We start from the raw sequence: 23953 nt of genomic DNA on the forward strand, positions 1-23953 counted from the left end.
TAAGTGACACAAAAATTATTAATATTATAAACTTATTTATTTGCTTTTGACTTTGTTTTTGGATTACATTTGAGTTATATGTTTTTTTTTTATTTTGAATTGTCTTTGGAGTTTAACTTCATTAGAGTGAAATTTTTTAAAATTTGAATAACAAAAATTTGTAACTTATTTTTGGATTTAAAAAATAAACTTAGTAATTAAGTGAACTAACCCGTTTAACCCACCAAGTGGGCCAGGTCAGCAAGCCGGCTTGCTAATAAATTAATCGGATTGGATTGACTCACTAAATAGTCAACCAATAATGGACCGGATCGGGTCGAGCGAGATTATCCGCTTTCGTAGCCGATTTGCAAAATTTTGAATTACACAAAAAAGGTTAAATTGTTATGTGGGTAGGTGAATTATTAAGATTTTTTAAATGATTAAAATTCCATTTAAGAGGATTTTTAGTTTAGGAATCCAATTAACTTTTTTTTTACTTTAGAGACCTATATATTTGCAGCTTTTAAAAATGATTAAGTGGTGTGCTAGTAATTTAATCCAAAAAATTAATGAATAAACAACCATTTCTAGAATAGTAAACATAAGAAAATGTGGCTTCTATTTCATTCTAGCTAATATTTACACATGCATTGAATTTCATTAAGAAAATGAAGAAAGTTAAATGGACAACATCCTTTTATCAGTCTTTATATTTTGAATTTAATATTTATCTCATGATAAACAAACATGTGGGGTTCATAGTCAGGTCATGCAGAATATTTTCCAAACATATAGCATACCTGTTGCACAAAAATCAAGATAACAAACCAAAACCTAAAAATGAACATAGACACTTGAATTTTGCAGATTCCAACAACATTGTAGAGAAAATAAAGTGTCAAATAATAGTATAATACAAAACACACATCCCAACCTAGCAAAAAGAAAGAAGGAAAAATGGCTGGCTCCATTTGGTTTGGTCTTAAAAAGAACCCTTCAAAAATAGAAGTTCCCTCTGATTTATATAGCTGCAATACACCAGAATGATGCACTGGGGGAATAGAGAGAAAATAACATCAACGTAGAAACAAGATTTGGTTGGTTGGTTGGTGTTGTTTCATCCTGAATTTTCTCTCTCTTTGATGAAGAAAATGGCTTCTAACATTGGCCCCCTTTCATTCCTCTTCATGGTCATGTTCTTCTCTTCATATGTTCATGTTGGTCTGTGTCAAACTTCCCTTGACCAGCTCCTACCTGGTCTAGGGCAAGGTAACTTTCTACAGAATGCACAATGCATGCAAAAGCTGGTTCCATGCCAAACATACTTGAAGTCTCAAACCGACCCTCCTCCTGAGACTTGCTGTGCACCCTTGAAAGAGATGCATGACAATAAATCACCGTGCCTCTGCAATATCGTTAACAAGCCTTCTCTGCTGCAATCTGTTGGTGTTTCCAAGGATGACCTCTTGAAGCTCCCTGAAGCTTGCAGCATTGAGGCTGACTTTTCTAGCTGCAACGACACAGGAGGATCTCAAGGTACAAATAGTTACTAAAATCATTTGTTTGTTGCCATTTTTCTTTTGTTTTTTGTGCTTTCTATATCTGCCACTTGACATTATTTTTCCATGTTTCTCTTCTTGCAAAAGCTTGTTGGAATTGAAGCTGAGTCAAGCTTGTCTAGTTTTTCATTTGTGATGGTTTTGTCTGTCTCTTTCTTTCATTTCATGCTTGATGTTTGTTTCTCTTTTCTTTTACCAACAAAGGAGAGAAGCTTTTGTTCGTGTTTTTCATTGATTGTTATACCTTTTGCTTGGTACATGAATCTTTTGAAATTACTCTTCCACTTAATAAGAAATGCAATTGTGCAAGTCATTGCATGATATTCCAATGAACAGAGATGTTGTATTTTGCATTGTCTCCGGCTTCAGAAGATGAGTTTATACATATATAAAGATATCTTCATAGATAAAAAACTTTTGAAATGGTATCAAAAACAAATCCGTGAGACTTAGTCCCAAAAGCGGACAATATCTTACTATTATGGAGATTTATGTGTGTAGTCCCTCCCTTGAGGAGTTTTAATTATAACAAAACAACACATGATTATAATTTGAGAAGATACCTCTAGAGTAAATATGAACAATTTTTCTAGGTGTACAAAGGCAATGAATTTGTTGTTTTTTTTTCTGATACCATATAAGTGTAAATCTAACTTGGTTTTACAAGTTGGTTTAACGAGGATTAATTAGTCATACTTATTAAGAATTTTAATATCTTTACCTTTTCTTATAATCTTATGCATTTAAACTGCACAAATTAGATATGGAAGTGGTTCTTACTTCATCTGCTTTTTTTTTTCATTGCTGATGCATCAGACTCATCACCAGAAGCAGAAGGTAAATCATCATCACCTACCCATAGGAGAAGAATTTTTAGTATGAACATATGAAACATGGGAAATACGAGTTTTCATTTTAATTCAGACTAAATTCATCTACAAGAGTAAGAATCTTTGGACTATTTCTGTTTCTCAACCTGCTAATGGAAAATTTTGTCTAGCCAGTAACTCTTGGAGCAATGTTTTCATGAACAAATGTTGTAATTATATTATAACTAATACTGCATTTACTTCTTGTAGGTGAAGATTCTGTACCTGATAAAGACATAGCTGAAACAAGTTCAACAAAATCTATTACTCCATATGGAATCACTTCTCTTGGTGTAACTGGCTTTGTTGCATTGTTCACTGCACTAGTATTTTCTTCATACTAGGCATCTGTGTTTTTTCATGCCATGAATACCAAATGAATAAAGAACATTTTCCCAGAACTCTCCATAGTGCAACCAACACATTTTTTAATTCAATTTTTCAGTGGCAGATGTATATTTAGTGCCATTACCTCATTGATCAAACTCAATTTACAGTACTAAACAAACTTGTAAGAATGCTCATTCTTATTCTTATGTCTGTACACATTTTAGAAAAGTTTATGACAGAGTTCTTAATCAAAATCACAAGTTTTTATTAACTTTTTACATAAGATGCCTATAATAAGAGTCACATTCACCATATTTATCTCTAATTTTCTGCTCTAATAATGATCACAATTTAAAACCTATATTTTTTTATTTAATTATTTGGACTATCTGTATTGAAAGATGATTTTTATTAAGAGTTGCACTACATTGAATTTATTAAGAGTAGCAGCGTGGCAAAAAACACGTAAGTCTCGTGTCAAATGAATGTTAAAAATAAAAACTGTGTCAAAATATTATTATTGTTTTATGAATGATTAACAACATTCTTTTTTATCTGAAGAAACAATTTTTATATCCACCACTTTTGAATATAAATATATATATATATATATATATATATATATAATTTTTTTTTTGTTTTTCAATCAAAAGAGACAGATAAAGCAGAGAAACACGGGTTATATAGGATATAAAACAATATAAATAATTATGTATGATTAAGAACTATAAAACTTTTTAATTAAACCTTCCAATTGATTTTAATCATTATTCATGCCAACATATATGATTTTTCACCATTTACTTAAGACCAATACACTAAGAAAAGAGTGGAGTATAATTCAGATGAAAGGCTTGCATTTCATTAGAGAAAAGGTATACAATAATATTTGGTACTCTTGTATTAAAAAAATATATGAAATGTGTGTATTTGGATTATTTAATTTGAAATACGAATTTTCATAAATAGCTTTAAGAGAGAAGTAATTAAATTAATATTATTTTAAAATAACCTTTTCTAACCATGTAACATAACATTAAGGTCAAAACATCACTTCAAAGTCTAACAAATAAGAAAGCGGAATTGTTAAAAACACAGTTTGATCCTTAATAAAGTATACTAGAAATTTCTCCTTTATATACACTTTCATTCATATATATACTTCAACTTAATTTAAATATAATAATTACAATTAATTATCCGTCTCATTATAATAAGATTCAAAGGAAATATATTAATAAATTATAACAATATAATAAAAAATAAACATTTTTTTTAATTTCAAAGCAATTTTCCACTCAACCAACATTTGACTTGTCGTTGAATGAAGAACATGGTGCAATTCGTCAAACTATACTTCTATTCGCCTAGTCAAAGGGTTAGAAAGTCCTTCCAAAATAACATCATCTTAAACTAATATAACTTAGTTTATAACTTAGTTAAAATAATTTGACTTTTCAATTATAAATACATGAAATATCATTAACATTGATCTTAAGATTTGAACAATGTTAATAAAATCAAACATGGTAACTACATCAACCTCATATCCAAATCCCAATCATTTAAGGTATTATCAAAATTTAACTAATTTTTCTTATTTCTTAAGGTGTTTGCTCAAGTTTAAGCTATCAATTCCATTGCTCTCACAAGAAAAGTAAACATATAAAAAAAAAACTTACTCAATTGCTCTCACAAGAAAACTAAACATATAAAAAAAAGCTTACTCAAACAAAATTTGGTTTAATTTTTCATCGTAATTTACTTACTTACAAAAGAGTTAGTAGATTCCCCATAAATTTAGAGAAATATTTGAATGTAAGATATTTTTTTTAAAAAAAAATGATAGTTTTTATAAAATAGAATTTAAATAATTAACTTTTTCTATTCATAAATATTATACTTAATTAATAAAATATCGGACAACTTTAATCGCATAACTACAACTAAAGTTCTTTCTTGCAGGAATAATAAGATAATATTAGTGAAAAACTTAAAACAACCAATAGATTTTGAGGAGGAGTACTAAATAATTTTTTTTTTTAATTTCTTTTTAATAAAATACAATGCAAGCATGCAACAACCTAACGCATGAACCAGAAGATCCACTGAAGCTAAAGGTGTTTCCACACGCAGCAGATTTTATCTCCATAAACCCTTCGATCTCTTTCACCTTTCCTTGCTTCTTCTCTTCACATCACATGTGTTTGTGGTGTCGTCGTCATCCGCCGTCATCATGTTAAGTCATCTCCGCCGCGCCGCCACGTACGGCGGTGCTACCTCTGACCACCTACTCGCCCTCAGGCCGTTCAGCTCCGTCGCCGCCGTCTCCTCCGTGTCTAATTCTGACCCTTCACTTCCCTCTTCTTCCGAATCACAAAGTATGTGCTGATTCTTGTTCGTTTGATCGATTCTCATTCTCCACGTGGGTCGATCTTGGTTTTTGCAATGCCAAAGCCCCTCGTCAAAATAATGAACATCTTTTTATGGTCATTAACATATTCTCCTTTTCTTTTTGTGGGTATATGAAAGGAAAAGCATCTAGATGGTTGCTGTTTCTACCTGGGGCTATTGCATTTGGACTTGGGACCTGGCAGATTATTAGAAGAGAAGAAAAGGTGTGTCGTTTATGTCATTGAATTCACAATAATTAGGATGCTTTTTCGTTTCCACACGATGTTCTGTTTTCATAATCTCACATGAAATCTCGAACCATTGATTTTGAGGAAGGGGCATGGAGTAGGATGGAGGGAGGGATAGTGTTGGAGTAATATGTGAATGGTATAAGACGAGATTATGTGAGATGAGATTATGTAAATGTGAAATGTGAAAAGTAGCGCCACCAATTGTACTTCTATTTTGATTTTTTTTTTCTCCTCTTGCGATGAAGTGTTTGAAAGTGAATGGGTGTTTTGTGGATCTGTGATGAAGATCAAATAAAAGGACTCCACTGTACCAGTTTAGTGGATATTGAGGTTTTTTAACTTCATGTACCACTTTTGTGGACTTTCTCTGAACTCTTGTGAAAATGGGTATCAATTGTTTATGAATTGATGATTATGAGATTTTCAACAAATTTCTGTTGATATTAGTGATTAGAGTTTACTTCAATAAATTTGATGCATCTTGGAATTTAATATTTTGTTATTTTTCTTCATGTTTTGAATTAACTATTATTTCATCTGTGTATGTAACTGTTTCCCATATTCTTAACCTGTTAGGAGAGTTTTAACTGTTGGCTTATGTTGTGGATTATTGCACTCTACACTTCCATCTCCATGCTACAGGGATGGCTTGAATACATTATGTTTGTTTACTAATATAAGGTAACCCCAGTGTTATAAAACTCAGTTCACATCAGCTGGTTGAACTGAAAACTGTTCATATGGTTGGTCACCACTGCAGATCAGAGATGCATTCTGCTAAGTTTGAACCTGAATGACTTGGCTGGCTTTTACAACAACTAGTGACTCAAACCTCCCTTCAACTGGCCAAGTCATAGATGTTTCTAACAAAAATGAAAAGGAAGAAAAAAGTAGCTTTAGTGCCAGATGGTAAATTTGAAATTTTGCCCTTGTCTGAACAAAAAAAAAAAAGTAACGAGGTTGTGCTGCTCTGGTAGTACCATAAACTGAAGGTGGACAAAGGAGTTTCTTTACTCAGAAATGAAGCTCTGGCTTAAGAAAAGAAAATAATTTTTTTTTTCAAAAATTGCATATGCACTGTTTTGGTACAGTTAGTGTGTTTTTGGAAACTCAATAAAAAGTAACTTGGTAACTGATGGAACATGCCTTAAGTTAGATTTATTGAGCAGTGTATACATGCTGCACGTAGTGAAACTACACACAGTAGGTGAATAAGCACATTGGAAGTGCTGCCTGGAGTGGCTGAGGTCAAAGATAATATAAATGTAAAAATATCAAAGTTGCCTGCAAAGTATTGAACAACAAACATGGGAATTGAGATGTCTCACAAGACCATTGTGCCAGTATTTTCATTTTTTTCAGTCACATGTCTAATGCATATAAGTAAAATTATATATTATGTCTTATGTATTATATTGGTCTATGTTGTTCAACTATTAATTCACTAGTTTGACTATTAACTCATTTGTCCAGTACCCTGACTGGTTCGGTTCTGCTTACACTGGGTAATACATTGGATGATGGTGTATTTTGTTGTATATATTTGGAAGATAAAAAGTTAGGGGATTGAGTTTATTTTGTGTTAATCTGAATTTCATGTTTAGCTATTAGATCATTGAAAATTCCTGTCTTTAATGTTACAGATTAAAATGTTGGAATATCGAGAGAAGAGGTTGCAAATGGAACCATTACAATTCAATAGTACTTATTCATCAAATGAGGAATTAAATTCTCTGGAATTTAGAAAGGTTGCTTGCAAAGGATATTTTGATGATAGAAAATCAATCTATGTTGGACCACGTTCAAGAAGTATTTCAGGAGTTACGGAAAATGGCCACTTCATTATAACACCTCTTATGCCAGTTCCCAATTGTCCTGACAGGTAAAACAAACATTAATGGCTTTGTTAATGAACGTAATCCATTAATTCACTCAACTTTTAATGTCGTGCAGTACCTATGTTGCTTACTATTATGTATTAGAGCTTAAGTTTCATCAAATGTTAGTGTGAAGCTCTACACATTACAACACTAAAGTCGAAGCTATTGCATCTTTGATTAGAGTAAATAATGTGTCCATTTTCTATTAGTATTTTACATAGGTGGAACTACATGGTTCACTTGTTCTGTAAAACCATCTACAGATACAATGGAGTGAAAGTTTGCCTAATCATTATGTACTATTTTTAACACCAGTTGACCAAAGGATGAATTTTCTGTAAAACTGATTGCAGTTAGTTGATGTTGAAAGTATTGATCATTGTATTCAACAGTACTACATAATGAGAGTGTTTGGCTACCTTTAGTTAAGGGATCCATTTTAGAAGATAAAGTGCAGTTATTAGAAAATTGACCTTTAATATAGCTTGTTATACGATTGTGTGTCTGTGTGTGTTTGCTTTGTTATAATTTCAACAATAGATTTTCTAATTAATAGCTGTATTTGAACTTTTTTCTAAAGTGCACCCCTCTACTTTAGAGGAACTAATTTCTTATTTGAAAATGGATATTTCTTATACTATGTACTGTTGGCTAATTTCTGCTTAGAGTATATTTTATTATTTTGGTTCAAAATCTCCTGTGTATTGTATGAACTTTAAGATTTTACTTTTGGTGAAATATTGTTAATTTGTTGTGGCCCATTATGAATGTTTCATGTCATTCACATCTGTTTTCATCAATATAATTATCCACGGATGCAATGTGTTTAGTGTGACTGGCTAAACATCGTTGAGCTTTTGAGAGCTTAGAAGATCTTTCATTTATTTGCATCACTTCATAAACTTTAACTCCAATCTTTTCTGTGTTAAATGTCATCACATTTTCAAGTCAGCTATTTCTTTTTCTTGTTCATAAGCAATCTATTCCAGGTTTTGAATACTTCTCTGCCACTGGTGTAATGAATAAATGACATTAGTTGTTCATGGTTTCTTCTGTTCTTATATTGTGTTTTTCTTCTTCCAGTGTGAGTTTTCCAATTTTAGTCAATAGAGGGTGGGTTCCACGCAGTTGGAAAGACAAATTTTTAGAGGCTTCTCAAGATGAAAATTTGGCCGATTCGTTGCCTTCCTCTTCTCACACAGATGGAACTACATCCTGGTGGAGACTGTGGTCTAAAAAGCCTCCTGTTATCCCTGAGGTTGCCTCTCCCCTAAGTCATTTCTTTATTTAATGTGGAAGAATTATGGATTCAAACTTATCACGTGGAACCACTTACAGGATCAGGTCCCGTCTGTTACTCCTATAGAAGTTGTTGGCGTAGTTCGAGGAAGTGAGAAGCCCAGTATATTTGTTCCTGCAAATGATCCTAAATCTTCCCAATGGTTTTATGTTGATGTTCCTGCCATTGCTCGTACTTGTGGCCTTCCAGAAAATACTATCTATGTTGAAGATATTAATGAAAATGTCAATCCAAGTAATCCTTACCCTCTGCCCAAGGATGTGAATACTTTGATTCGAAGTTCTGTTATGCCTAGGGACCACCTAAACTACACATTGACATGGTATGCAACTTAATCTCCAATCCTCATGCGAATATCAATGTAATTTTGGTGGTGGCGCCTGTCAATAAGTGATTATTTTTATTGATTGATAGCGTCAAGTTTTTATATTGATAATGGGTAGAAATTAAACTTGTAAATGGTTATTTTTTATTGGTTGGCAGTGTCAAATTATATTGATAATGTTTGGAAAGTAAACTTTTTGTATAAAGTAAATAGTGTATGCATTAAGGGTGTAAAGATTCTTACATTCTCGTTGAACTGTATAAGTCATCATGTTATGTAAAGTAAGTTTGTTGAGTTGAAGCTTTATTGATTGGTTAATAGTGTAAAACTCTCATAGAAATTAAACTCTTGTGTATAATTGATTGGCAAGGTTATAGGTTTTGCTTTAATAATTAGTTGACTCTGAATGATACTGCTAATAGAGTAATATTATATGATTGAAAATCTATTAAAACAAGCAAGTTTCTGTTGAATCCTGTTTGTAATGATGATGTTGAATAATCTTTCTAACAACTTTTATTTTGTATTTGGGTCAGGTATTCTCTTTCTGCAGCAGTTACATTTATGGCTTTTAAGAGGCTTAAACAGAAAAGTAAACGGAGATAGCAAAGTCATTTTTCTGTTGCATGTGATAGTAGAGATATACACACACAGATACTCTCCATTTGACATCTTGACACATCTATATCCTTGAACAATGTCTTACCAAACTTCTCTTCAATTGTCAATTTTCATTCAAGTAAAGTCCTCCCTGAAAGTTATCCTCATCTCAAAAACAGTGATGAAATGAAACTGAGGTGATACTTTTAGCAAGAAAACCATGTCAAGAATTTTGGTGCCACTGAGATGAAGTTGCGGATATTCATTTTCTAGGTCATTTTTTTGTTGTTGGAAAAGCAAGTGGTTGTAAGAGGATATCATATGAATATGTTTGGACTGTAAGGTTAGGGAGTTGTGAGTGCAAAGCAATTTTACTGACACAAATGTTGTACTAATTGGCTTAGTGTTAAAGTTAAAAAAAAGGGTGAGAGATATTATGGGTATAAGTTCTGCTATTAATAAAATACAATACTAACAATTAATGTCGATAGAAAAAATTCATTCATTGATTGATTTTTATTTTATTTTTTATGAAATGAAATTCATGAATTCTGTTCCAATAGTGATAATTTCTTTCAAAAGGTTTAAAACTGACTCCTTTGAAATATATAATAAAATAGATAATTACAAAAGAAATCACAAATTTAAGCTTAATCAGTGAAATTCAATGTCAATGCACAATTATGTTATTTTTTTGTTTAATTTGTTATCACTTTATTTCAGGTTTTCTTCTCCACTTTTCATGTTTTCTATTAACCAAAACATTTCCTATAATAATATTCTTTTATGAACACATTTAAGATAAGGGTACGCAAATAGATTATAAAATTTAAAAATATTCTTCTTTAATTTTTATTCAAAGAGTAACTTGATACTGTTCATATAAAGGTTTAATATCCTATTTTGTCTCCAGTTTCGTTCGAAAATGTCAAATTAGTCCATCCTTTAAAAAATGCGTCAATTACGTCCTCACTTAATAAAATTTGCATCAATGAAATCCATTCCGTTAAATCCGTACAAACGATGTTACTTAATAAGAGAGAAAAATAATTAACGCTGTTTGTACGGATTTAACGATAGGGATTTCATTGATGCAAATTTTATTAAGTGAGGACGTAATTGACACATTTTTTAAAGGATGGACTAATTTGACTTTTTCGAACGAAACTGGGGACAAAATAAGATATTAAACCTTGATATAAATTAGCTTTAAAAGTATATCCCAAGAAAAATGTTTTTTTTTTTAAAAATGAACCAGACATATTTCAGTAATTTTTTTTTGTTTTACTTAATAATGAATACAAAAATAGTATATTATTCAACTTTATATGCATACAAAGAAATCAAAATGAAGGTGGGAGGACATTTAAAATGCAAGGATTACATGATTTTACTTTGAAATCTTAATTAAAATAGATTTTACCATGTAACTTTTTTTTAAGATTATTTTGTAAGTTTTGCTTTAATAAGGAAGCCTTATATAATAACTAAAGTTTATAACCTTGTATTTTTATAAAAATTCAATTACATGATTAATTTTTTTTTTGTTAAAAGAAATCACTTGAACAAAAGCAAGAATCAAATACATTTCGATCTAGTTTACTATAAAATCCAAATGGTCATTGTTTTATATTTCCTTTTAATTTATTTTTTCAGTTTCTATTAGTATAAAACTATTAAACATTTTGCTTCCAAATAATTAATAAATACTTTATAACAAAAAATATACTAAATATTTTTAGTATAATTATCAGTACATTGATAAATATTATCTACATGTCTAAATGAGCATCAAACAATGTGAATCACTTGACTTTGTGACCATCCATGGCTTCACTCACGTGTCTCCACCCAACTCACCCTCTTCTTCTTCATCTCGGTTCAGCTCTTCCCGCCATTTCCAACCGCTGCTTCAACTATTCCTCCTCACTGAACCGGACCCTCTCTGCAAAATCTCCTCGAACAGCTCCTCCACGCGCCATGACCAAGCCTAGTTTCTCACCAGCTGAAGACCAAGTTGCTTCTCGTAAGTTCTACAGTCCACTGATTCAACCCTATCTCTTTTTTTTTTTTCTCAAGCCTTAGTCTCTCTGTATGATTTTGAAGCTGGTGATTTTGAATTTGTGCCACCCCTGAGAATTGTGGAGTATCCAGACCCGAAATTGAGGGTCAAAAATAAGCGCATAGTTACCTTCGATGATAATCTGAAGAAGCTTGTCCACGAAATGTTTGATGTTATGTACAAGTAAGTTTTTTTAATGTTGAAGTGGTTTATATTTTTGCTTCAGCTGAGTAGAATTATGGTGGGCTACTGCTACGTTCTGTTTTTCTTTTCGTTTTAATTGAATTATTTAAAATGTGGCATCAGTTGGGTTTGAGCTCGAACCCAAGGCTTTACCTCTGTTCATTTTCTTGGTTCTAACCCCCAGAGCGATATGCCATTTGTGGAATGTTCGGGTTTTAGTGCATTTCAGTGTTTGCTCTAATTTGGAAGGAAAGCTTGTATTTTTTTTAAAGCACCGTTGTGAAGATTGATTTTCAAATTATATAGGCTACTTTTCCTCTCTTTTTTTAATACTAGACAAAAAGAAAATTTACTCAACAAACCCTGACAATATTTTTCTCAACGGATGTTTCCTTACAATATAAGAGTGTTCTTTATTGTAAGCAATATCAACCATAATAGAAATTTGAGGGCAGTTTGCTGTTTCAAACACTGTATTTTGTTTAGAACTTTTATCTAAAATACCCCTACTGTAAGAGAAGGCAGTTTAAATTGGAACTAAGCATGCAATATATTTTAAATTATGTTGAATATGAATAAGCTCTATTAATTCATATTTTACTGTCAATATAATCTATATTGTAATTCAAATAACATATTCTCAATTAGTTGAATTGTTAACAATATTGGTTGGCTTCCCACAGAACTGATGGTATTGGTCTCTCTGCACCTCAAGTGGGAGTTAATGTTCAACTCATGGTGTTCAACCCAGTTGGTGAGCGTGGTGAAGGAGAGGAGATTGTTCTTGTAAACCCAAGGGTTAGCAAATACTCAAAGAAATTGACCCTATTCAACGAGGGCTGCCTATCTTTCCCTGGAATTAATGCTGATGTAAAGGTACCTAACAAAAATCCTTTTCTTTTACACCATTCTTTTGACTGTATCTTTCCTTTTAGACCTGTTTTTGGAGAAGTGGAGTAGCAAATTTTGAATTTTAGTCAGTTTGAAAAGTTTATCGTGCTTGCTGAATACTGAGTCATGTTTCATAAAATCATGGTATTTTGTCAGTATGCATGATTCTACAAATTTTAATGGCCTGAAAGATCATGATCATGCTCTAGAACATGTTGTGAAGTCATCTAGGATTGTAGTGTTTACAAATAAATGGAGGGATCATGTGATCCTCCAAGCTGGATCAAAATACCTATGGGACCCAAATTGCACTCTTGGCTCTTCCAACCATAATTTTGGCATTTCCCTTTTAACAAAATATGTTATCCAGCATTCCTCTTCTGTGCTTGCACATCCCATCTGTACTGGTGTTGCCTGTCTTCTCTAGTGTGTTGGACTTAAACTCACACTTGGATTCCCAACACAGTGCACTAGTTGTCTTTGTTGATCTGATTCAGTGCCAGTGCAGGGTCAGAGGCTAGTACAGTGTGCTACTGGTTCCTATGTTTCTATCTGTTGACTTATGTGGGGATGTGCTGGACAATGCTCAATTTTCCTTGTACCAGTGTTGTTTACACCACTTTATTTTTCTGGTTGATACAGGATCTTTATACCCTAACGTTATAATTGTCTTGTATATATCTTAAGTTGTTTTTCCTTTTAATGTTGCTTTCAACATGTGCTCAACCGCAGGAATATAGCCATCTTGTCGTTTGTTTCATGTTTATTTACTCTAATGCCTACTTATTTGTCTCGTAATTGTGGTTTAGCGACCAGAATCTGTGAAGATTGATGCACGTGATGTTAATGGAACTAGATTTTCAGTCAACTTGTCTGACCTTCCTGCACGAATATTCCAGCATGAATTTGATCATCTACAGGTGTGCTTCAAACTTCGATAACTAAAGCAACTAGTGTTTTAGTTTGAGCATCTTATTTTTATATAACAAAAAATCGTAACAAATATTTTTTTTAAATACATGGGTTATATTATAATTATATTCATAATAGATAAATATCTTTGAATGTATAAAATATAATTTGAATTTATTTTAATTGTTATATAAGGGTTTTTTTAATTATTGACAAAGTTTTGTAAAAAATACTATGAAAATTCAGCTTGGAGATAGAGATGAAATATTATAAATATCTCATCATATCATTACTGTACAATAGAACAAATAAAACCTTGCACCTCTTGAGCATGATTTCCAAGTTTTGTTATATTTTATGATTTGTATCTTTCTTATTTTCTTTTAAATCAAGATAAGAATGCTATGGCATCGCTTTACATGTTATAATTCTAACTAGTTAGCACAACCTATATTAATCACATGCAACATCCCTAATACTATTAATAAAAAAGAAAGGGAACTACAACAGTAGAGGAATCAAACTAAACCCATTAGGAAAACCTAAAATATGGAAGACTGATCTATCTCCACAATAATCACAACAGATGCATGGAGGAACACCCTCCCACCAAATGAAAGCTAAACCCATAATACCATGCTTAGTTAAACTATTAGGACACCTGATAGCTTCTCCAAAAATATGAGGAATTCTAAAATACTTGACCTACTCAAGGAAACAAGAAAACAATTTTATTGATAACAATCACAGGAATTACATTCTCAGCTCCTCTATTTGTAACAATCAATCTCTCTAAAATATGAAAGCAATATATGCTAAAATAAATAAAAATTGGAAAGATATTTTATCATAATCAATACGTAGACACTGAAGATATTTTTGTCCCAATAAACCACTATTTACAATAATTCCTCTTAAATTGGTAAATGAATATCGATCATTCCTAACTTTTCATAGGATCCTTGAAACTGTTCTAATGAAGACCTTTAGTGAAAGTGTGTTAACTGAAGTCTTGCAAGGACACAAGTTGTAACGACAAGGCTTTTGTCTAGATTATTTTTGATAAAATGTTTGTCAATTTCAAAATTTGTTGTCATGTCATGTCCTAGATCATGGACAATGTTGATGACTAACTTATTGTCTACCTTGATTTTAACGTCAGTCCGACCTTGAGCAATGACTCAAAATCCAATTTTTGTACAGGAACGAGATATGCAGCTGTATTTTTAAGTAAAGTGAGATCAGAGTGGGTGAAAAAGATAGTAGGCTTGTACGATCTTACTGGATCGCGATTTTGACTACTATATATAGCCTAATGTTATCTGGAAACTGCAATCAATTGTCAACTAAATGTACTTCAAATGACATGTAAATGAGGGATCTAGAATCATCTCAAGTGTGGTTGAAAATTCAAAGGCTAAAAAGAAGGGAAATTTGAAATTCAAAATTACAAAAGAAATCATGATAATCTTGGAAGTTGGCAGGAAGTTAGGAGGTGCTCTCCACGCCTGCACATGCTTCCCATGCCTCGTGTTAACATGCCTTCATTGTCCCTTCTCACGGAAGAATGTCGACTACCTCCAATTGGCCTTTGCCTAATGCTTTCTTCTTTTCTTCTTGCACTCCTTGCATTGTTGTTAGCCATCTCTTCGGTGTCTTCTTAGGCTTGATAAACCCAACTAAACCTAATCTAAACTTTACTAATTGCACATAAAATTAAAAGAATGAAATCCTAAAAATTACAAGTCCAGAGAATACAAAAAGAAAAATAAGGACTCTTTTGGTGAGAAAGAACAACCTGTCCTGTAATGTTTTTTGTGATTCTTCTAGATATAATGTGTTTTTTCTCGTTTTTAACCCTGTCATTCGAACACTTATCAACACTTGTACTAGTGAGATGCTCTTCATACCCCAACCATTCCAGAAAGAGACGTTGGAAGCCCAAGTTGAGTAGTTTACACCATACAATTTTCTTATAATTGGGGAAAATTGAAGAAAGTAGGGGTGTGATTTCAATTTAGTTGGGAAGATAAGGGTGTCATCCCTATTTTTTACATTGTTTTGTAGGTCACTAAACAAAACCTATAGCTAACAAACAAAGTAAATAAAAAATCAAAGTTGTTGTGGTGTGCTTTTAAGGATGTATTGCTGGGGATGAAACTCCAAGGGTAAATGTGCTTTAGTGAAGCAACCCACATGAAGCAAGTGCAACCAAAAATGGTAAGATACGCACTGATGAAGTGTGTTGTTTGTTTGGCAAGCCAAAGAAGTTGCACACATTCTTGTGAGTGCTTCTATCGTCACACTTTGGCTCAATCTAGATAGGACGAGCAAGGACAAGTTGATTAATGGGTTTTCTAGGTCGAGGGGCAGCCAAAATAGTCGTGATGACTATGTTGAAGCCCCAAAAGTTTGTGAGAGAAGGAAAACAAGTCATCCGATTGTAGACAACAAGCAAGAGGGTAAACCAAAGAAGGTCCACAAAACAGTTTGAACATTGGGTGGGGACTGTGGACAAATCAAGTAGGTATGACTTTGAAGGTTCCTGTATAAGGCTTTGGATACCATGCTAAACAATAAAAGTTTGAGACATTATACTTCATATGCTGAATGACACCATTTGGGTCTGATTTATATAGTGATTGTATTAGTTACACATTATTAGAGGATATTCCGTTTCCTTTGAATCAATTATCAAAATCCTGTCAAATCACATACGTTAAATGTATACTATTTTCTTCCTATTAATTCTTGATTTTCAACATCTTTTATTAATTTATTCACTTGATTGTAATGCAAAATTAGTTCAAAGTTGAGCTTTTTAAACTAATTTTATGTAATGACTTGGTATAATTTTAAACTAATGTAAATTTGAGCATATGTTTACGTGTTGTTGTTGTGTCTACAGGGAATTCTTTTCTTTGACAGAATGAGTGAAGATGTTCTTGATAGTATTCGTGGGCAATTACAGGTTAGAAAATCCTTTTCCTGTTTTGCCACTCTGTCACTTATATATCTTCTATTGTTAGAAGGATTATTAAGTGTTCTACCAGAAGTTTTTGGAATGTTCTTGATATCTCTTTGTAATTATTACTTTATGATTAGAGTTTTCTATATATGGAGGCTGATGTGCTGCTTAATAAGAATCTTTTTTCTTTCAGATTATTCCTTTCAAGTTCTTCCTTTGATTTTATAATACATTCTTAGAAAATATTCATTTCTTTGCATAAATAAGCTAGACGAGTCATTTCGTGATGAGGTTTTTAGCTATGATTTGTGATGTACTTACTGTAAGGTGGAGTTGATTAAGCCCGTAGTAATCAAAACTAAAAATCTAATTTCTATCTGTAGCCCAACTTTACTTGTTTTAAAAAAGATAGAAAAACTTCTGTCAGAGAGCGAGCCTTGTGAAAGGTATAAGGTACCTTGTGACTTGGATGTCATAAGTTCAAATCTTGAAAATAATATATCTACTTGTGGAGATAAGGCTGCATGTAGGCCTGGTCAAGAAAACTGAAACTCAGCTAAACTATTTTGAGAATAACTGGTTTGAATGTATCAAGTTGGATATTATTGAAATAAAAAAATTGGTTATATTTGGATTTGTTGGGTGGGTGTGGGTGATGTAAAAATAGTCTGTCAGAATTCACACTTGACCAAAAGCAATTGTGTTTAAAAACTTGAACAAGTGACTCAGTCTATGTGATAGCATAATATAGTGATGGTGATCCACCTTCCAGTATTGTATAATGGTAGGACAAAACCTCATATCCGGGAAGAGTAAAAACAAAATTTTAGTTTCAAGAACCTGTGCAAAAGCTGAATATAAGAAGATGGAGGTAGCTACTGGCGAACTCATTTGGTTGAAACAGGTCATTGGGGAACTCAAGATTGAAGAATTTATACAAGTGACCATAATTTGTGATAATCTGCAGTTTTGGACATTGTATCTAATGCAATGTTCTACGACAGGACCAAAGACATTCAACTGGACTATCACTTTATTAGAGAGAAGATCAAGATAGGAGATATAACAACTAGATTTGTTAACTGTAGTAATCAATGGTATGATGTTTTCCCAAATCCTTAAGGGGTCTGTGGATTAGCTATATATCTAGTAAAAGTGGTTACATATACAGGAAATAATATCTACATTAAAAGAGGTTTGTTTGCAACAAAGATCTTATCTAGAGGAAACAAAATCTCCTCTTATCATTTGCATTTCATTCAATAGAATATGGGTGTTTATTCAAAACTTTCATTGTTGTAAGAGTAACACAAATTAATCATTCAAGAATATTTATCACAGTTCTAACGGTTTATTTCATCTGTTGCACAAAGTAAAGATCTATGATGTCTATATTGAGTTCAAAGGAATTAAATTCTAGAGAAAGACTGTTAATAAATGTTTCGGTTTTGGTTAAATTATTACAGGCCCTAGAAAAAAAGTACGAGGGAATGACTGGACTCCCAAGCCCTGAAAAGGTAGAGAACAGCAAAAAGAGAAAGGCTGCGGTTGGTTTTGGGAAATGATTATCTTCAAGGTCTTTTCTATGATAAATTTTATTTTTCTCAATAGCATAGATATTTAAGAGTTTACATTGAACTGAAAACGGCTTACTTATTTTACAGGTCAATATTTATAACACTGAATTTATCACATAAAGACATTTCTCAGGGTGGACTTCCTTGTCTAGAATTGTTTATGCATACTGATCACAAGACACCTCTATTATAAACAATGCCAGCGTCAGTTGTTCATGTTGCCCTAAAGAAGAGAACTGTCTCGAAGAGATATTTCCTATTGATTTATTGGTTTTAATTGTGGTTCTTGAGGTCACCTGTGGAGTTGATTTTTTATTTTTATAGGCATTTACTATGTATTATTTTGGGAGTTATTACCTGATAACAGCTCATGGAATGGAAGAAAACCTTTTTTTATATGGTTTGCTCTCAACATCCCAAAGGCAATAATTGTTTGTAATAAAAGGGCCAATTTTAGTTTCATAGCTTCACTAGTCTTGAATGGTTATCACTGTCTGTGTGGATGGGGCTTTTGGATTTTATACTTGCATTTTAATTTTCAGTGCAGTTGTGTACTTTAGTGTCTCTTAACTCGTTTTGATATCTAGGCATTGGATGTCTTCAAGTGAATTATTGGGGGCACTTGTCCCAGGGGTGATTCTACATACTAGGAAGAATGGATAGAGTAAGTGGTTCTCTATAATTAACCTTGCTTTTACCATATTCTCATTCTTGTGGATGAACCAATGGAGGTGGACGTTGGTTAAACACTGATGGAGTTTGTTTGTGTAATGCAAAATTTGAATGAATCATCACACTCTTATGTAGCTCTCTGCAGATCATGCTTTGGCTTATTTTCTATAAAAGCTATTTGAATCTGTCGTAAATTTCACAATAGGGAGTTTTAACTGATTCCATTAAGCTATAAATAGTTCATATTAGTTTGAACAAAGAGTGTGAATTTGATTCTTATGTAGAAGGTAGAGTCTTGAGCCCTTTTGACTGATGCTTTGAATCATCAATTGATTTTTCATAGTCTCTATCTTCTTCCTTCCCATGTTGTTCTTTTGCAAGATGTTGACTCTGCAATTTAAAGAGTAATGATTTATACCATAATTTTTTTCCTCTAAATTTAAAAGGGGATTGTCAATCCAAAGAATGTAATTTTATTGAAGTCATTTGCAGCGTCTTAACATAATAACAAAAACACTCACAAGAGCAAGGTCAGTCAAAAAAGAAATATTAAAGAAACAAAAAATAAATCAAAGCAAATAAATTTCTAATAACAAAATAAAATAAAAGAAATCAGCTAAAACCAAATAAAAAGAAATAGAAAAAACAACACAAGAGACACAAAACATGTTATGAAATAAAATAACATTAACCAAACCAAATTAAACCAAGATAAATGAAATAAAAAACCACAACAAATGAAATAAGTTAGTAAAAAAGTATAAATTAAGTATTAATAAAACATTAAAAAAATAATCATAATAAAAATTAATATTATTAATTATATTAATACTATAATTTAATAATTAAATGAAATTAATTTAAAATAACTTAATCAATTAAAATATTTTTTATTTTAACTAATCAATCATATTTTATTTTAAATTTAACCAATTTTTTCAATTGGATTTTTTTTAAACTCAATTATTTTATTATAAAACTATCTAAAAAAATTATAAAAATTATTTATATTTAATTTTATGAATAATATAATAATAGTTTTATTTAGTTTTATTATAAAAAATAAAAAGTAATAATAATTTTTAATATAACTATAATTTAGTCTTATAATTTCAATTATTAAAAAAGAATTTCTTTTATTATTTACATTAATTAAATCATTCACGAACCTTCTCCTATTTTTCTATATTTTTCATTATCTTTTCTTAATTAAAAAAAAATCTTATTTTTACGTTTTTTTTTTCATATTCATTCTTTTCCACGAACAAACTTTCACAATGAAAACATTGGATTTTATTTATTTATCTGAGACAATATGAAGTTTAAACAAGATATTTAAATTTAAGATCATCAATTATAGAAACAAGATGAGATTTTTGTTTGCAACCAAGCTGGTTTGTGCTAAAAGCAAACATTTCACCTGCATGACGAAGAAGGAAAAATTAGTCAGAGAAATCACAAACAAGAAACAAATGAAGAAGACGCAAATTTGGAACAAAAATAAAGAGTATACAGAGAGAGGAGAGAATAACCTAATGTAAACCGGCGTGTGTGCTCACAGAGGAGATGCTGCTGCTGGCAAGTCCCACTTGTGTGTTTGGGCGTTTGAAGAAGAAAGTGTTCCCTCACGGAACAAGGTATGTTGCATTCAATTTTTATTCATTAATAATTTGAGATGCATATGTAAGAAGAAAATGTTAATTAGTTTGCCACCTACCCATTTTGTGTAAAGGTTGTATGGGTTAGTGGTTCAAAATTCTGAATGGGTTTCAATTATTGGTTGCATCTTCGCAGGAGATGAGTTTTGTGAAGTTCACACCAACTGATTCTTCGTTCGAAGTTTGGATAGAGCACTTGAGTGGAAGCTTGGAAAAAAAATCCAATCTTGGTCATACTTGGAAGGAAGATTGTCATGTCGTACACTGCTAAGACAACAAGCTTAAGGTATGCCATTCCCAAATTTAGTGTCTTTCTGAGGTTCTTTTCTAATTCCCAAAACCATAACGCCAAAAGCAATTCTGGGTTTGATGCCATTGGTGATGCTGTGGCCTTATTCAGTCGCTTAATCACTATGCACCCTCTTCCATCTGTTGTAGAATTTAACATGATTTTAGGGTCAGTAGTGAAGATGAAGCATTACTCTACTGCTATATCATTGTTTAAAGAAATGGGGTTGAGAGGACTCACCCCTTCTATAGTGTCTTTGAGTATCTTGATCAATTGTTACTGTCACTTGGGTCACATGGGTTTTGCCTTTTCAGTGTTGGGCATGGTTCTCAAGATGGGTTATCAGCCCAATGCAGTAACCTTGACCACGCTCATGAGAGGGCTTTGTGTCAATGGTGAGGTTAGGAAAGCAGTGGACTTTCATGATAGCGTGGTGGCTCAGGGGTTCCTGTTGGATGAAGTTAGTTATGGGACCTTGATCAATGGGCTGTGTAAAATAGGACAGGTAAGAGACGCCTTTGAGTTCCTGCAGAAAATGGAAGTGCAAATGGTTAGGCCTAATGTAGTAATCTACAATATGATGATTGATGGTTTGTGCAAAGATGAATGTGTAACTGAGGCGTATGGTTTATATTCAGAGATTGTTGGCCGGGGAATAAGTCCTGATATTTTTACTTACACTTGTCTGATTCATGGTTTTTGTAGTTTGGGGCAGTGGCGAGAAGTTACCCAGTTGTTGTGTGATATGGTTGACAAAAAGGTCAACCCAAATGTTTATACCTATAACATACTAATTGATGCATTATGTAAAAACAGAATGTTCACTAAAGCTCATGATATGTGTAATTTGATGATTGAAAGAGGTGAACAACCAGATGTAGTTACTTTCAACACTTTGATGAGTGGATATTGCTTGTACAATGATGTGGATGAGGCAAGAAAGTTATTTGATACATTTGTTGAATGGGATATTGTGCCTGATGTTTGGAGTTATAACATCTTGATTATTGGGTATTGCAAGATTAAAAGGATTGATGAAGCTTTGATCCTCTTCAATAAAATGCATTGCACCAATTTGGTTCCTAATATTGTAACTTACAGTTCTGTTATTGATGGCTTGTGCAAATCTGGGAGAATCTCTTACGCGTGGGAACTTTTTAGTGCAATTTGTGATGGTGGTCCATCCCCTAATGTTATCACTTACAATATCATGTTAGATGCTCTTTGCAAAATTCAACTTATGGACGATGCAATTGGATTATTTAACCGAATGTTTGAAAGGGGATTGACTCCTAATGTTTCGAGTTATAACATCTTGATTAATGGGTATTGCAAGAGTAAGAGGATTGGTGAAGCCATGAACCTTTTCAAAGAAATGGATCACAGAAATTTGGTTCCTGATTCTGTAACTTATAATTCCCTCATTGATGGGTTGTGTAAATCTGGAAGAGTCTCTCATGCATGGGAGCTTTTCTATGCGATGCATGATGGTGGTATGCCAGTTAATGTTATCAGTTATAATGTCTTGTTAGATGCTTTTTCCTAAGCACACCATGTTTTCTGGGAAAGTTATTATTAAACCTAATGTTTGAAAGGGGATTGACTTCTTATGGTTTTAGCCATTGCATCTTGATCGATGAATATTGCGAGGGTAAAAGGATGGAAGAAGCTATGAATCTCTTCAGAGATATGGGTTGCAACAGTTTGATTTTTGATTCTATAAACTCATCTTTGCTATTAATGGCTCAGGAATCTGGGAGAATCTCATCTGCATGGGAACTCGTGGATGATATATGTATATGATAATGGATGGCCATCTATTACTTACAAGTTACAATATCTTGTTAGATGGTTTTTTTCAAAACCAGCAACTCGACAAGGTGACTATTTTAATTCAGTGCTGTCAAAAAATAATTCTTTGACAGGTGCAAATTGCCCAATGGGTTGGTTTTACAGAGATCAAATACTTAACATTGCACTAGAGATTTTTCAGCATTTTGGTTGAACTTGTTAATGTTGTCACATGTAACACCATTATCAATGGACTCTGCTTAGAAGGTTTGTTCAGTGAAGTAGTGAGATTTTTAATGGACGTAAAAATGAGAATGATAAAGCATAGGAGCTACTTCAAGAAATGTTTGCTGGAGATCCGAACAAATGATAAAACCTGGTGAGATACAGCAGCTAATTCTCGCTGAAATCTATACTTCTATACTTCCATAAAGATAGGTTTGGATAAATGCTTAGCAAATCATTTTTGCAGCTTTGATGTAGGTTGAAACCCATGGAAAATTCATTGTTGCATATAGTCTTGCATGGTCATCTCGAATAGTTCATGAAAGGTGGCACTCTCTTGAGGTAAACAATGTTTTTGTGAGAATATTTCAGGCAATTTACATTTATCTTGGAATAACTTATCTATTTCTTAAATCAACAATAGTGCATATAAGATTTAGCATGTAAATTCTAATGTAATTAACAAGAGTCAACTTTCTTTATGTACATTGCTTTTTAAATTTCTGTGGTTGTTTCTTTTATGTTTTATTTCTATTCTTATTTTTTGCTTCGATGAAGGTTTCTTGCTCTCCTTTAGTCTCTCAAGAGCTTTCATATGTCTTCCTCTGTTGTTCTACCAGAATATACATAATGTATTATAATCTCTTTTACATCTACCAATTTGAATTAATTAATGAACACTACTTGTTGCTGGAGGAACAATTTGGATTGACATGTAACTACGTATTAAATGTCAGCATATCGTATTGGAGTTCAATTTTCAATGAATGTCTGGTTTGTCACAGAAGATGTCGATTATCAGTTTATTCTTAATGAAATCATTAAGGCTTCTTTAATGTTTCTGCTAGGCTCTCCCATACTATCTCTGAATATGTTGAACTACCAGGATCAGGTAAGGGAATTGGAAACCACAGCAAAAAAATTAAAAGGGCAGTTCATGAGCATAAACAGTTGGTGTGGAAGGACCTGAACCCCAAAAGTTGTTCACCATTAATGTTATTTCTGTAATCCTTGGTGCAAATTGTACTGCTTTAATAATTGCTTGTTCTGGTTAGATTTTTTAAAAGAAGAAAGATAGAAATTGAGATTCAACTGAGGGTTGAAAATTCAAACCCAATTTTCTGTATTGAATTTACTCTTAGATGTGTTGATTTCATTGTTCAGTATAAATGTATGTTAAAGCATTGAACGTGGGCAAAGGTTGCTAATAATATCAATGTTGAATCAAAAGAAAG

At 32.3% G+C, this 23953-nt stretch overlaps 4 protein-coding genes across 6 annotated transcripts; all 4 read left to right on the forward strand.

Annotated features, from left to right (window-relative positions):
- The first annotated feature begins 1054 nt into the window (after positions 1-1054).
- On the forward strand, positions 1055-2965 carry LOC124840135 (non-specific lipid transfer protein GPI-anchored 3-like). Its single transcript, XM_047316139.2, has 3 exons — positions 1055-1518; positions 2358-2378; positions 2621-2965. Exons 1-3 carry the CDS (start codon positions 1125-1127, stop codon positions 2752-2754), a joined length of 549 nt encoding a protein of 182 aa, XP_047172095.2. The 5' UTR covers positions 1055-1124; the 3' UTR covers positions 2755-2965.
- A 1860-nt stretch (positions 2966-4825) lies between these two features.
- LOC124840194 (surfeit locus protein 1) lies at positions 4826-9767 on the forward strand. The gene is made up of 6 exons (XM_047316212.2): positions 4826-5121; positions 5273-5358; positions 7029-7267; positions 8349-8523; positions 8604-8887; positions 9427-9767. Exons 1-6 carry the CDS (start codon positions 4977-4979, stop codon positions 9494-9496), a joined length of 999 nt encoding a protein of 332 aa, XP_047172168.1. The 5' UTR covers positions 4826-4976; the 3' UTR covers positions 9497-9767.
- A 1507-nt stretch (positions 9768-11274) lies between these two features.
- On the forward strand, positions 11275-18547 carry PDF1B (peptide deformylase 1B). Its single transcript, XM_047316226.2, has 7 exons — positions 11275-11516; positions 11597-11735; positions 12419-12611; positions 13436-13546; positions 16447-16509; positions 17973-18082; positions 18171-18547. The coding sequence occupies exons 1-6, from the start codon at positions 11318-11320 to the stop codon at positions 18069-18071; spliced, it is 804 nt and encodes a 267-aa protein (XP_047172182.1). The 5' UTR covers positions 11275-11317; the 3' UTR covers positions 18072-18082; positions 18171-18547.
- A 1572-nt stretch (positions 18548-20119) lies between these two features.
- On the forward strand, positions 20120-23917 carry LOC124840163 (uncharacterized). Of its 3 annotated transcripts, none has more exons than XM_088113894.1 (4): positions 20120-20392; positions 20550-22872; positions 22966-23060; positions 23567-23917. In XM_088113894.1, exon 2 carries the CDS (start codon positions 20668-20670, stop codon positions 22246-22248), a length of 1581 nt encoding a protein of 526 aa, XP_087970020.1. In that variant the 5' UTR covers positions 20120-20392; positions 20550-20667; the 3' UTR covers positions 22249-22872; positions 22966-23060; positions 23567-23917. The 3 variants fall into 3 exon arrangements, with proteins under 3 accessions (XP_087970020.1, XP_087970021.1, XP_087970022.1); XM_088113895.1 differs by having other exon boundaries at positions 23605-23917; XM_088113896.1 differs by lacking the exon at positions 20120-20392 and having other exon boundaries at positions 20554-20699; positions 21017-22872.
- The last annotated feature ends 36 nt before the right edge of the window (positions 23918-23953 follow it).

The sequence above is a fragment of the Vigna umbellata genome, chromosome 4 (assembly GCF_029865625.1).
Source record: "Vigna umbellata cultivar VRB3 chromosome 4, Vumbellata_1.0, whole genome shotgun sequence".
NCBI classification, from domain to species: domain Eukaryota; kingdom Viridiplantae; phylum Streptophyta; class Magnoliopsida; order Fabales; family Fabaceae; genus Vigna; species Vigna umbellata.

What these genes read in the sequence shown, in the direction of transcription:
- LOC124840135 (XM_047316139.2), top strand. Translation starts at nt 1,125, where the DNA reads ATGAAGAAAATGGCTTCTAACATTGGCCCCCTTTCATTCCTCTTCATG. An exon ending in CGACACAGGAGGATCTCAAG is followed by an intron (nt 1,519 to 2,357) that starts GTACAAATAGTT and finishes CTGATGCATCAG; the next exon opens with ACTCATCACCAGAAGCAGAA. An exon ending in CTCATCACCAGAAGCAGAAG is followed by an intron (nt 2,379 to 2,620) that starts GTAAATCATCAT and finishes TACTTCTTGTAG; the next exon opens with GTGAAGATTCTGTACCTGAT.
- LOC124840194 (XM_047316212.2), top strand. Translation starts at nt 4,977, where the DNA reads ATGTTAAGTCATCTCCGCCGCGCCGCCACGTACGGCGGTGCTACCTCT. An exon ending in TTATTAGAAGAGAAGAAAAG is followed by an intron (nt 5,359 to 7,028) that starts GTGTGTCGTTTA and finishes TTAATGTTACAG; the next exon opens with ATTAAAATGTTGGAATATCG. An exon ending in AGCCTCCTGTTATCCCTGAG is followed by an intron (nt 8,524 to 8,603) that starts GTTGCCTCTCCC and finishes AACCACTTACAG; the next exon opens with GATCAGGTCCCGTCTGTTAC.
- PDF1B (XM_047316226.2), top strand. Translation starts at nt 11,318, where the DNA reads ATGGCTTCACTCACGTGTCTCCACCCAACTCACCCTCTTCTTCTTCAT. An exon ending in ATGTTTGATGTTATGTACAA is followed by an intron (nt 11,736 to 12,418) that starts GTAAGTTTTTTT and finishes GGCTTCCCACAG; the next exon opens with AACTGATGGTATTGGTCTCT. An exon ending in GTATTCGTGGGCAATTACAG is followed by an intron (nt 16,510 to 17,972) that starts GTTAGAAAATCC and finishes AAATTATTACAG; the next exon opens with GCCCTAGAAAAAAAGTACGA.
- LOC124840163 (XM_088113894.1), top strand. Translation starts at nt 20,668, where the DNA reads ATGTCGTACACTGCTAAGACAACAAGCTTAAGGTATGCCATTCCCAAA.